This window comes from Camelina sativa, chromosome 19 (assembly GCF_000633955.1).
Source record: "Camelina sativa cultivar DH55 chromosome 19, Cs, whole genome shotgun sequence".
NCBI lineage: Eukaryota > Viridiplantae > Streptophyta > Magnoliopsida > Brassicales > Brassicaceae > Camelina > Camelina sativa.
In genome coordinates this window covers 19650980-19665429 of record NC_025703.1, presented here as the reverse complement: position 1 = coordinate 19665429, position 14450 = coordinate 19650980, and the positions used below count along the sequence as shown (strand labels likewise).

Sequence of the window (14450 nt, the reverse complement as noted above, 5' to 3'; positions counted from 1 at the left end):
ATAAGTGAAAATCATATTTTTTGAGGTTAATTGTTAGTTTTGGTTTTGATATTGATTTTTTTTTCTTTTGAGGTTAATTGTTTGCTTTATTAAACTAAAGGATAAACTCTTTCATTAAATCTAATGCGTTAGCTTTGGTTTGTGTTAATAAAATTACAAAATATTAACATAAAGTCTTATATACAATTGGTTATTTTTTTGTGGTAATATATAAAAAGCGCATGTTTTTAAGTTTTGCGTAGGGCATTTGTAATTACCGGACCGACACTGCAAGGATCGAACATAACCTAAAGCACTAGTCTATTTATACGTTATAATTAAATTTTGGTTGTTACAAGTATTACACTATGAGAAATTAATTTTTGGTTGAAACTTAATTTCTCTAATAAACTTAATTTCGCCAGGGTTTGAACTAGGACCTGAGCTAGAGCTGCTAGAGCCGTCAGACCCCATTCCCATTCGTTGCCGTACTCCAGCTCCACACCTGTGCAGAAGACGAGAAGAGACATGCAAACGCTAGAAAAACTAGGAGAACCTTCTTCTGTGAACTTGAAAGAGAGCGATTTGTGAGTTTGCTTTGTGATTAGTTTGGTATTTAACTATTTATGGAGATACATATAAGGATGACTCAAACTCAAAGACTTTTACGTGTTAACCAATCAAGTTAGGAAACTTAATATGTTTGGAGTTTTGACCAAGGATTTCGTATTTATGTTCTACTAATTTGATTGGTTCACAATCTCTATATAAAAAAGTAATTCGTATTTCCATATTTTCGTTTTACAATGAGGAGAAACATTTATTTTTGTTGTTACACTCTAAGATATCTGGTCAATCTTTTTGTTCTCAATCATTCTACCAATGACAGATATATATATATATATATATTTATTTATCAAACTAGCTAGGACTTCGTCATCAACAATACAAGTCTAAACTTAACTCTGATCCTATTCACCCCCTCATGAAACACAAAAGGGAGTACTTAATCGAACACTCACCTTCCTAGCCTTTTTATTAGCTTCGAAGATTACAATTTCACCACAATATATCTTTATATGTATCTATAATATATTAGTGTATGTTTGAACTTTGAAGTGTAAGACAACAAGAAAATGTGGAATAAACTGTGTACGTTATAGTAAGACGATTAGAACATTTTCAATCAAGAACAGAGCAATTAGCAATTAAGACAAAAGGAAAATATTCTCTCTCTCATAAATAAACACCACTAAAAAAGTATGCAAATCTCAGTTAGTGTAATCTTTCATCATTCCATTCCATCTGTGATGAAGCCTTGAAGAAAATCACTATCGTCGGGTTGCTCATCTCCATCGAGTGAATCTGGCTTCATTAATTGAGCCAAGAAATCTTTAAAATCTTCTGGGAGCTCATCAAAGTCATCAAAGTTATCATCGTCTGGGATCACAGGTGGCTGTGGCTGCGGCTCATGTTGCTGTGCTGGGAGTAAAGAATCATGAGGCTGCTGGAGCTGCGACTGGTCCTGTTGATGCTGCAAATCCAGCTGCTTAACCTCCTCTTTTGATACGCCTTTTCCTTTCTTCAGCTTCTCTTTTTTCTCTGCTTTCATCCTTTTTACTGCCGACGGAGTCAGATAAATCTTGCACAAAGCATAATCCACCTGCACACACACAACAATCGAAACAAAAATCAAAAATAAAATCCAAAAGTGAAAAAATCTCAATAACTTGGGACCCAAGAAACACATACATACCTTGTCGTTATCATCAGAAGACGACTCAAACCAGTATTCATGCATTAACCAATCCGTCTTTACGCCGTTTGGTGGTCTCCCAACGCAGTATTCAAGTGCGGTCACGTAGCCGACGTCGTCTTGTCCAGCGTAAATCTGCTTGGCACCTACGGTTGCATTCCAGTATCCTCCACTGTCATCACCACGGTTCTGCTTTTTCCCATTTTTACCTATCTTGTTTCTCTCCGTTACAAAGAACCACTCTTCATCGTTACCCTTCTCGAATTCAACTAGTTAAAGAAAACAAGATAGAAATATATAATTACATATATGAATGAATATATAAAACCTAAAAACTAAAAGAAAGATATATCAAAGTAGACAAACCTGAAAGTTGATATGGGTTGGACTTGTAAATATTGACGTGATGGATAGGAATATTAAACGGTGGGTAATAATATTTCCTGTCTGGTGAGAAAGGTTTCAAGTAGTTAATAAAGAGTTCCTCATCGCTTGGTGTAAACTTGAAGCCTGGAGGTAAAACGTAAGGTAAGTTATGAGCAGCCGAAGAAGAAGAAGAAGAAGAGGCAATCTATGATGGTGGTTGCGTTTGCGGTTCCGGTTCCAGCGATGATCTCTCTTTGCGCTTGTTCCTTGAAGGCATCGACATCAAGAAAGTCTAGAGCGTTAACGAAAAACAAATAGTGGTACCTTAAAGCTATAAGCTTTACATTATATATGTCTCTTTTTATATAGGGTGTCGTGACGGCGGATATATTTTCAATTAATTATAATTAAGATATACATCTAGATATATTTCAATCTTAAATCTTAAGATCTGTGGAATGAGAAAGGTTTCGTGTTATTTCACAACGAAAAACCAAACAAAAAAAAATTGTGATCCTTAGAGATTTAAGATTACATTATGTCTATTATATAAGTTAAGACTACGGTGGTAGACTTATTTTTAATTTATTAAAATTAAGATATTCATCTAGATATATTTTAAAATTGAGGGACAGAGAAATTTTTCATTGTATTATCTCCTTTATAATAAAACGGAAGTACACAACATTGTTTTGTAGACTATATAATTTTAATAAGTTGGTTACAAATAGGTTATAGATTAATTGGTTACAAGTTAAATAGTAGTTGTAACTTTAATTTATTTCCGAAAATCTTAAAGAGAATATTCTAAAAAATCATTCGATATCATCTACCTTACCATATTTATTTTCTTTATTAAATTATTCATCTATATTAAAAAAAATTGATATCTAACTTAACATATTAATTTGTTATTTATCATTATACTTCACCTCTCATTTTTATATATGAGTATATTTTGTGAAACAAATAAATTATCATATTATTTATTATAATTAAAAATAGTTTTATTTCTGGATATACTATAAGTTGAATTTTTAAAAACAGTTCAATCTATAAAATATTCAAGGTTTAGTTATATTATTCTTTAAAAATAATATCTATTGAATTAAAAAAAATTACTGAGTAAGAGTCAAAATTTGAATATTTAAATTCAGTTTCATATTTTTTTGTTGAATTTTATAATTTATGTAAAATAATAAACTTTAAATGATTTAATTTAAAATATTTTTAAAATATTGAAACTTGATATAAAAGTTAGAAACTATAAACACTCGAAATTGATTTGTTATAGCAATGTCAATAATATGTCACTATAATATGAAAGAATTTCAAGAAACCAAGTATATTAAAACAAAAAGTATAACAATATATTAAATTACTCATAATATAATAACTCGCTTTTTAAAAACCAAATTTACAAAATTATGTCTTATAATGACATTCAAGTCATGATGTAGAATATACATTGTTGAAATAACTTCACATACATAAACTAATACAACATATTAAAATTAAAATATAAAATATACAAACTTTTGTATAAAATAAAATTTAATCAGTGCTATAGCACGCGTACTGATGTAGAATGATTAACAATATAAAACTTACAAAATATATGTCTTTTTTCAACCCATCTTATTTAGCATATGATTTTATTGCATAATGTTTTATCTAAAAAAACTTTTAAATACAATCACATAAATTATATTTTATATAAAAATTACAATATAAATAAAATTAATTTCAACCCGTGCTCTAGCACGGGTCTTAATTTAGTCTATACTATTAAAAGGGAAGCATTTTTAATAAGTAGACATAGATTAAGAGATTATTACTTCAAATGCCATTTAAATCGGAATAAGGATATCTATAATTCTTGAAGCCAAACAGACACAATTAATAAGGAATTTTGTAGCCAAACAAATATTATATGTGATATTTTAGCAAAAAAATCGGAGCCAAACAGATTCATATTTAAGTGTATGGAGCAAACAAACATTTAATACGTTATTAACACATCAAATTCGGAAGCAAACAATATGGTTACATGATATTCGTTTGTATATGCCAATATCTAAACAAATCTACCCATCTAATTAGCACGTCAAACTTTAATGTTTCCCTTATTATATTGTTACAATTAGGAAAATTTAATCTTAGAATATCCTCTATTAATGAATAATCTAATGAATCATAATAAAATCTATACCCCTGAACATTAGCACCTACCATAACAATTATGAGTAAGCGTTAAAACAAAATACTTCGAGCATATCTTTCACCTGCAGTTTTTAAAAAAACAAAGTAATTAATGATAATTCCAAAATTTATCATAATAATAATTTCGCAATCTTAACAAAATATATCTAAATCCAAGTTTTTTTTTGGCAATTCGAATGTAATACGTTACTATTGTTTAGGAATATTGCACCGGATCCGGCATATTCCTTTCATCGAGTAGTTACATAAGGCTATAAATATAGAAACATCCTAAAAGTTTAACATAGCACCCCACTATTAAAACCATTCACAAAAGCATACACTTTTGAAATCACAATAGTTGCAAATGCTACTCACAAGTCTTGCTATGACCAAACCTTTTAAAACATGTTGGAGGTTCAAGTGAAAATAATGCACACATAGAAAATCAGAAAAGGGGAAGCCATAGAGATGATTGAATTTACCCGATGTGTCTCTGTAAGTTACTTGATTTTTAAAAATTATGTTTTGTTGGCAAGTATTATATTTAGTTATGACTAAACTATGTTTACTACTTATGTTTTAGGTTACCGAAGGATGGACTATCACATCCTTGATAATTCAAGAAAGTATGTTAGCCTTTTTCCTCGCAGAACCATTTCAGAAGTTTTGGAAGCAACTAAAGTAATGACCAATGTATGGATATTACGTCAAATATATTTCTATTACTTATATTTTATAGAAGGATCATGCAAACTAATAGCATGTTTAAATGTTTCTTTTAGGAGGGGAAGTATAAGATCTGCATGTGTACAACCTATTCGATTGACATGGATTTTGGTTCTTATTACTTTGCCTCCAAGTGTACAAGACGACATTTAAGGTGCCAAAAACCATGTTAGCAGTATAAAACAATTATTCTATGAATGAAACTTTGTGTTTTTTTATTTATTTATTCCAAACTAAATTAAATACGTGCGGAATTGATTTTAAAGCTAAAATTATTATTATGTTTGTAATACATAAGTGCAGGTTTATAAGTAAGAAGATCACTCTATGAAAAAATAGTAAGAAAATTGTGGTATGGCTATTTTGGGACAGAGAACCCTTCCTATCCCATGTAACTTATAACTTTGGTTTTAATACCCATTTAAGATTATACATTTTTGTTCAACAGATAAAAAAATTAGGTAAGAGATTCAGACTGAATTAGTGACAAGCTAGATTTCTTTAAATAAATATTATTCTAGGCTTAAACACAAATATTAAAAGAGAGGTATTTTTCACTATCTAGGCATAGATTTTGAGATTATTACATTTCATTGGATTTAGTTTTAGGGAAAAAAATATATAAAAAAAAAGATCAATTGGTTAACCAGAGAGATTCCTATTCGGATCGTGATTAATGTGGCTAAGAGAATGGGTTCTAAATCTGTATCTAAACATATACAATCATTTAAATTTATTACCATAAAACCCCAGTTTGATAGATGTTTATTTTTATTTTATATATTATTAATTATACATGAAGATACCATTATAGATACGTGGAGATAGCTCCTACCAAAAAAATACGTGGAAATACCAATATATAAATGATTTTATTATTTTTTTTGTCACACATGATTTTAATATTTATATGTATATATATGTTTGCACGCGGTAAAAAAAACAAATGTTGTTACTAAATATGGTGTGAAAGAGAAAACATGTAAGGTGAAACTTGAAGGAGTATTGTCAAAGGACTAATTATGAAGAACATACTTCTCAAGTGATTGATTCTAATCAATTTAATTGTATAGTAGATTTGTGTAACCATCCACACATGTAGCGTAGGTATATATGTGTATATATGTGTGGTATAAAAAATCAAAATTTTATTAATGTGTTTTTTAAAACCATTTTTAAATTGTAAATTCACATTTTTGTTTAATTTAATTTAATTTGTGTGTTATTAAACATGGCGTATATGGGACGTGACGGTTTTTCTGTTCAGATATAAACATTCTATTTTCATCTTATTTTTTTAATTGTAGTTGTTTATACTTTTCGTCTAAAGACAAAACATATATAATCATTCTTTTCGTCCAAAAACCAAAAACATATCAAATACTATACTGATATGAGTTTAGATTATAAATGTTACTAATATTCATTAAAAATATGTTTATAAACATTATCCCGCATATACATAATATATTGCAAACTTAATAATAACCTTAATTTTTGAAATCAACCCCGCACGTACGTGCGGGTCCGAATCTAGTATGTTATTAAAAAAAACCTTTCAAAGCTTACTTCACCATATTTTTTTTTGTCTTTTTTTCGTCTAAAAAGATAATCATATTGATCAAAACATATAGTCTTGATACAATTTTACAGTAAGCCAATTTTGCGGTGAAAAACAAAAGGAATAAAAGGCAGATGTTAAGCATTCGTGTTTAGCTAACAAATGAGCAACCTTATTACAATTTCTTCTAGTAAAACCAAATTCAACTCTCTGAAATCGGCTGGCCCAAAAGGTGATATAGTGATTATAAACCATCAACCGATATGGCATGTGTTAGTCCCTTTAAGATCTTTGTGAGTTGTTCACAATCTCGTTGAAAATAAACAGAAGTTAATCCTCTTATCCATGCTGTTAAAGCGCAGCAAGTAAGGCCATACTCTCAGCTTTTAAGGATGAGTTAGCATTGGGCAGAATGCTGGAACCCCATCCTAAAGAAACACACATTGTGTGTCGAATAATCCAACCACCTGTTATCTTACGAGTGATATGATCGAAAGCCGCATCATAGTTGCATTTAACATAAGGAAATTCTGGTCGTTTCCATTCTTGAGTTCTTTCTTGATTGGAAGATATATTTGGTTGGGTATCATTCTGACTTATTTGGGTGATCCATTCCTGGACATCGGCTTGTGCCCGTGAAACCAAAGGGCAAGGATCTTTCTTTATAGAGTTGAAAATAAAATTATTTCTTGATTTCCATAAAAACCATAATAGGCAAACTCCCATGAATTTCTATTTATCATAGTGACCATTATTGTAACATTCGCGAACCAGATTCCCTGTTTGGGAGGTGAATTGGTCGATGATAACTTTGATGAATTTGATGAGCTCCCATAAGATTTTAAAGATTTCTTGGCTGAATTAATGAAGCCAGATTCACTCAATGGAGATGAAGAACCCGACGATAGTGATTTTCTTCAAGGCTTCATCACAGATGGAATGGAATGAAGAAAGATTAGACTAACTGATCTCAGCCTTCTTAATTACACTTTTTCATTTCGGTTTTAAGTTCTTAAACTCTGAATCTAGCTTTATGCCTTTTAATTGCCACTAGGTTTTATCCCGTGGTACACCACGGGTCTATTATTTTGTTGATACGATATTGTAATAGTTTAGAGGTGCTTGTAGTCGATGGTGAATTGCATATATATATATATATACTGTTAACAGTTGTAGGTAGAGTTTTGTAGAAACTCTTGATTCGTAAATTGAGAGTATACATCTTACGATTTGTTAGTTATGATTTAGGAATTAATGATCTGGCATATTCTTATTATGATTCTCAACTGATATTATTGGATTAATAGTGTACATTTAAAGCTGATAAGATCTTACCAAATATGTAATCGTTTATTAAACGCAAATTAGATATTTCCTAAGATGTATTCATCTTGAATTAGTTGCTATATTATAAGGATGTGATTAAGAGAATGTGATTACTTAATCTGGGTTATCAATTCTTTTTGTCAAACTCGGCCCTAAAAATTCGGCATGCAAATTAGATCTTTCCTAAGATACAATGGGAATTAATTGGCATTAATTGGATGTAAATAAGTACGCTATGGATTAAAAACCGACCCAAAATATTCGGTAATCTTAAGGAGGATTCGGATAATTGAATCGGTTATAATTTTAGTTAAAAACCCGACCCGAAGTTGGCAAAAAGTGATGGCACCATATTGTACTCCAAAAATGTATTCCGAGCTCTATATGTGGATATACTTGTTTGATTACAAATATCCTAAGACAATTTTTAATATATATATCCGTTTATAAAAATTTAAATCACATTATATGCTAAAAAAAAATCTAAAATTTTATTAACTTTATGTATTAAATAGTAATTAAAATAATTAAATATAAGATTAAATAAAAATGAAAGGAGAATTATATTTTAATCTAACATATTGATTTAAATTAGATAGATATATTTTAGGAAATTAATATTATCAAATAAGGAAATGATAGTGTTTGATTGTAAGGATTGTAGAGAATTTAGTTAAGACTTGTTTGGATACCAAGATAAGAGAGGATAACACAAAAATGTACTCTAAAAATGTTAAGATAGATTGTTTGATCTTCTAAAACTCAAAATATTGTAATTATTTTTCTACTGTTGCAATAAAATTTCAAATAACACACAAAAAAAAAACAGAGATAAAGATAGTTCTCTCACTCTGTATTTCTTTTAATGTCTTAATCAGTGCCGGCTTAAATGGGAGGACAACCGGTGCGACTGCTCCCGGGTCCACCAAATTAGGGGGAATCCAAGTTTGATGAGTTAATGGGCCAAAATCAAAATTAAATTATTGGGCCAAATTGGTTTTGTTATTTATAGGATTTACGGTGATTGGTGGAAATAAGGAATCGGTGATCTTTGTCTTTTATGTTTACGTACGGAGCTTTTCATCTTCCCACCCCATTCACATGACCACAACACACAAGTCTCTTTTTTCCAACAAGCGATCTCCATAGCCGACTAGCCGTTAAGCAGCAGACAACAAGTTTTTGAGTAATGTTCTATTTGATTCTTGCTCTGCTTTTTTCTAAACTAGTATTTTGTATTCTAATTTCTAAAATTGGAACTCGCTAATCACTAACAACTGTTTTTTTCAGGTTTATATTTGTTCATTTGTTCTTCTAGCATTCATATAATCAGATTCATTCCCCAATAGCCCAGCCCCAAAATCCAGGTGCTATTCTTCTTTTTTCTTTGCATCTAGTTAAGATTGCATCATGCCAGGACAGAAACCGGGATGTCAGAAAAGAAAAAAAAGAAAACAAGATGAATTGTTTGTTCAATCACTAAGAGGTTCTTTAGATAAATTTGTGACAAGAGCAAGTGCTAATGAAAATTCAGAATCTGGTGGTGCTAATGAAAATTCAGAATCTGGTGGTGGTGGTATAAATAATCCCGATGATAGTAGTCACTTGAGTGAGCATGATAATGCATCTAATGTTGAAAGTTTAAATGTTTGTGAAACCCCAAATTCTCGTGTTGATATTTTTGATCCAAGGTATTGGGAAAACCTTGATAATAAAATGAGAGATGTGTTAGTTGAAAAAGGACCTCAAAGAGAATTGAGTCTTGTGTTTCCTTTAGATGCAAACAAGAGGCGTTTCTCATATAATTATTATTCTAGGAAGCTGCGTAATGGGGAAACTAGTGACAGAAATTGGTTGGTTTACTCCAAACATGTGAACAAGGTTTATTTCTTTTGTTGCAAATTGTTTAAATCTAGAAATTGTTCAAATATTCTTGCTTTAGCTAATGATGGTTATAATGACTGGAAGCATCTTAGTGAGAGACTTAAAGATCATGAGAAAAGTGTAGAGCATATGAATAACATGAAAACATGGAAAGAGCTGAAAGTTAGATTTGAGAAGAATCTCACAATTGATAAACCACTACAGAATGAAATTGCTAAAGAGAAAGAACGTTGGAGGTTTGTCTTAGCANTCTTTTTTCTTTGCATCTAGTTAAGATTGCATCATGCCAGGACAGAAACTGGGATGTCAGAAAAGAAAAAAAAAAACAAGATGAATCGTTTGTTCAATCACTAAGAGGCTCTTTAGATAAATTTGTGACAAGAGCAAGTGCTAATGAAAATTCAGAATCTGGTGCTGGTGGTATAAATAATCCCGATGATAGTAGTCACTTGAGTGAGCATGATAATGGGGTTAATGCATCTAATGTTGAAAGTTTAAATGTTTGTGAAAACCCAAATTCTCGTGTTGATATTTTTGATCCAAGGTATTGGGAAAACCTTGATAATAAAATGAGAGATGTGTTAGTTGAAAAAGGACCTCAAAGAGAATTGAATCTTGTGTTTCCTTTAGATGCAAACAAGAGGCGTTTCTCATATAATTATTATTCTAGGAAGCTGCGTAATGGGGAAACTAGTGACAGAAATTGGTTGGTTTACTCCAAACATGTGAACAAGGTTTATTGCTTTTGTTGCAAATTGTTTAAATCTAGAAATTGTTCAAATATGCTTGCTTTAGCTAATGATGGTTATAATGACTGGAAGCATCTTAGTGAGAGACTTAAAGATCATGAGAAAAGTGTAGAGCATATGAATAACATGAAAACTTGGAAAGAGCTGAAAGTTAGATTTGAGAAGAATCTCACAATTGATAAACCACTACAGAAAGAAATTGCTAAAGAGAAAGAACGTTGGAGGTTTGTCTTAGCTAGAATAATTGCTGTTGTAAAATTTCTTGCTAAAAGAAATCTAGCTTTTCGTGGAAAAAATGAAAAACTTTACCAAGATAACAATGGTAATTTCTTAGGTGCTATTGAAATGATTGCAGAATTTGATTTGATAATCCAAGATCATATTAGACGCATTCATAGTCATGAAATTCATTGTCATTATCTTGGTCATAATATTCAAAATGAGTTTATCTCTCTTTTGGCTCATAATGTTCAGCTTTCCATCGTTAAAACCATTAAAGAGTCTAGGTACTTTTCTGTCATTCTTGATTGCACACCGGATGTGAGCCATCAAGAGCAAATGACTTTGATAATTCGATGTGTGAAAATATCAAACAGAAAAGCAAGTGTAGAAGAGTACTTCTTAGAGTTTCTAAAGGTGGATGACACCACTGGTTTAGGTCTCTTTGATAAGTTACTAGATGCTTTAAAGTCTCTTACTCTTGAGTTTGAGAATATTAGAGGTCAAGGTTATGATAATGGTTCTAACATGAAAGGAAAACATCAAGGTGTTCAAAAGCGATTACTTGATGTAAATCCAAAAGCTTTGTATATGCCATGTGCTTGTCATAGTCTGAATCTTATGGTTAGTGATATGGCTCATTCATGTGTAAAAGCTATTTCTTTCTTTGGAATTGTGCAACGCATATATGCATTATTTTCTAGTTCTTCTAAGAGATGGAAAATTTTGCTTGATCATGTTCCTTGCTTTACTGTAATTATAATATCAGCTTTATTGGAATTATATGAATCTTGTGATGATGCTATGACAAAGAGTGATGCTGAAAGTTTGATCATGGCATTTGATAATTTTGAATTTATCCTTGGCATTGTTATTTGGTATGATATTTTGTTTGCCATTAACTCAGTGAGTAAGAATTTACAGTCTAAATCATTTTGCATTGATAATGCTTTAAAACAATTGCAAGGTGTGTGTTTGTTTTTTGAGAAGTATAGACATGAAGGGTTTAGTTCTAGTTTGAGTATAGCTCAAACTATTGCTCGTGATATGGATGTAGATCCTATATTTCCACAGAAGCGTCGTGTTTTCAGAAAAAAACAGTTTGATGAAATTGGTTTGGATGAGGAAATACAATCTAGTGAAGATGCATTTAGAGTCAATTACTTTTTGGTTGTGGTGGACATGGCAATCACTTCGGTGAAGACCAGATTTGATCAAATGAAAACTTTTGAAAGTGTTTTTGGTTTCTTATTTGATTCGAAAAAGTTAAAGACATTACATGATAGTGATTTACAAGAGCATTGCTGTAACTTATGCAAAACTTTTTCTCATGGTAACTCGTCGGATGTTGATTCAGATGATCTTTTTTCAGAATTGAGAGTGCTTCAAACGACTTTACCTGATGTGTCAATGGAACCTACTGAAGTTCTTGAGTTTGTTGAAGATATTGGTTGTTATCCAAATGTTTCAATTGCATATAGAATCATGTTAACTATACCGGTGACAGTCGCTTCAGCGGAGAGAAGCTTTTCAAAACTAAAATTATTGAAAAATTATCTAAGATCTTCAATGTCTCAAGAAAGGTTGAATGGTTTAGCTATTTTGTGCATCGAAAAGAACATATTGGAGAGCATTGATACTGAAACTATTATTCATGATTTTGCATCGACTAAAACTCGTAAAAATAGGATTTTGTGATCCTTTATATCTTTCAAGAATGAGTATTGGCTTCTGTTTTTTTTTTCAAGTGTGAAAGGATGTGAAAGTTTATATATATGGAGATGGAAAGGATAAAACAAGCTTACAAGGCCAGCTAGAAGCAGAGGAGAGCACAAAGTTACAAGAAAAGCAAGGAAAGGAGAGCACACTGGAAATTTATCTTTTTTGTATGACTGTTTATTTACATCTATTGGAGGAAAAATTGCAAAATAACATTGTTGTTGCTTTCTTTTTGTAAACGTTCTTTTATTTTTTGTTATCCTTTTGTGAACAACTTTTTTTTATGTGTAATAGATGTTCTGTTCTATTTTTTGCCCCGGGGTCTCTATAATGCTCAAGCCGGCACTGGTCTTAATATGGTAACATTATTTACTCCTCTATTTTTGATCGTGTTAGACTTGAAACATATACAAATAGGAAAAAAATGCAGTTTGAAAATCTTTGTTTTGAACAGCTTTATGGAAAAGATAGTGAGGACACCAAGAATCTTACATTTTCTATAAAGGTTGTAATGCGTAACTGTTAGGGACTACAGTGGTAATTTGAGAAAACGAAAAAAAAAAAAAAAAGAAGGGCAAACAGTCCCAGTCTCAATCTCAGTCATCTTCTAACAGTAGTCAAGAAAATCATGGTGATTCATGATTTTTCAGATAAAATGGAATCAACATCTGATAATTATGGCTTTGGCTAAAGATAAGGAAATCAAGGATGCAAGCAATGAGCGTTAGAGTTATATTTTGAAGGAAGTTGTTGGAGATCCAAATGTTCTAATGGGGACTGATTACGATGTGTTTATGGAAGGTTTGTGGAAGATACTCAATCTTAGAGATAGATAAGGATGTCTTGACTATGGAAACATCATATGTTGCATCCGAGAGAGTAAAAACTAGAGAAGAGGGATTAAGGGAAACGTCTTTATTATCTTGTCTTATATGAGATCATTACATATATTTATATAGTGATAACATTAACATAATGCTAAATTGCTAACACCAATATAATGTAAACTTTTCTAAACCCAATACATGAAAATACTTGTACAAGAAGTAATATAGAGAGTCTAATAAAAATTCTTCCCTAATACAAAGTGCTTTTAAGATCTTAATTGTTTGACTGCATCTGATTAACACTAGTAAACATTTTATTGTTTGACTGCATCTGACTTTATCGGCTGTAGTAATTAAGATTTATATTGTTTGACTGCATCTGATTAAGACACTAGTATAAATATTTTTCCACCCCAAAAGAAAACGGGAGATTCTCAAATATAACACCAAAATAAGTTTTTTTCCAAACTTAGCACAATATCTCTAAAATTCCAAAAATAACACCAATTAATTTTTCAAAATTAAATCTTAAATTCAAAATATTAAACCGTACCCCTCAAAACTATACCTTAAATGTGAAATTGAGAACCCAAACCTAAAAAAAAATTCTAAAAATTAATTTTAAATATTACATTAAAATAGTGCTATTTTTGGAAATTTATAGAATGTATGCTATAGTTGTCCATAAAACTTGTTTTAGTGCTATTTTAGGGTATTTCTCAAAAGTCATTAAGTACCATAAAAAGAAGTCACAATTAATCAAACAGAAATGAGCAAATCGGTTTTAATCGCTTGTGTCATTGCAATCACTATTTTTACTTTACCTTTTAATATTCAAACAGTGAATAGTTTTCTTACTCACATTACACTGTGTTTATCCGCTATTACAAATTGCTTAACCCATTAAGGCATTATCGAATATAACTTAGGATCATAATTTTTGAGAGAAAGAGATTCTCTTGCTATCCGATCTGCCACATTATTACAAACTCTTGAAACATACACAATCTCGAACTCATGGAAGGAAGAGAGCAGACCTTTTATATCCTGAAGCAGTGGAGCAAATGCTGGCCAAATCTCCTCACTATTCAACAAATTAACCTCTCCCCCCACATTGTTTCCAACTCTACTTC

At 30.9% G+C, this 14450-nt stretch overlaps 2 protein-coding genes across 2 annotated transcripts; one reads left to right on the top strand and one right to left on the bottom strand.

The window, feature by feature from the left end:
* LOC104768000 (NAC transcription factor 29-like) lies at positions 1271-9066 on the bottom strand. The gene is made up of 4 exons (XM_019240946.1): positions 8992-9066; positions 2102-2306; positions 1736-2004; positions 1271-1642 (listed from the first exon to the last, which is right to left on the bottom strand). Exons 1-4 carry the CDS (start codon positions 9064-9066, stop codon positions 1271-1273), a joined length of 921 nt encoding a protein of 306 aa, XP_019096491.1.
* LOC104767999 (zinc finger MYM-type protein 1-like) lies at positions 9748-12469 on the top strand. The gene is made up of 4 exons (XM_010491951.1): positions 9748-9772; positions 9862-10039; positions 10186-10347; positions 10573-12469. The coding sequence occupies exons 1-4, from the start codon at positions 9748-9750 to the stop codon at positions 12467-12469; spliced, it is 2262 nt and encodes a 753-aa protein (XP_010490253.1).

Coding starts and splice junctions, on each gene's coding strand:
- LOC104768000 (XM_019240946.1), bottom strand. CDS start 9,066: ATGGAGATCGCTTGTTGGAAAAAAGAGACTTGTGTGTTGTGGTCATGT. Junction 2,307..8,991: donor GTGGGAAGATGAAAAGCTCC/GTACGTAAACAT, acceptor CCACCATCATAG/ATTGCCTCTTCTTCTTCTTC. Junction 1,643..1,735: donor CTTCTGATGATAACGACAAG/GTATGTATGTGT, acceptor GTGTGTGTGCAG/GTGGATTATGCTTTGTGCAA.
- LOC104767999 (XM_010491951.1), top strand. CDS start 9,748: ATGGGGAAACTAGTGACAGAAATTG. Junction 10,040..10,185: donor AAAGAGAAAGAACGTTGGAG/GTTTGTCTTAGC, acceptor ATTTGTGACAAG/AGCAAGTGCTAATGAAAATT. Junction 10,348..10,572: donor GTTGATATTTTTGATCCAAG/GTATTGGGAAAA, acceptor GTTTAAATCTAG/AAATTGTTCAAATATGCTTG.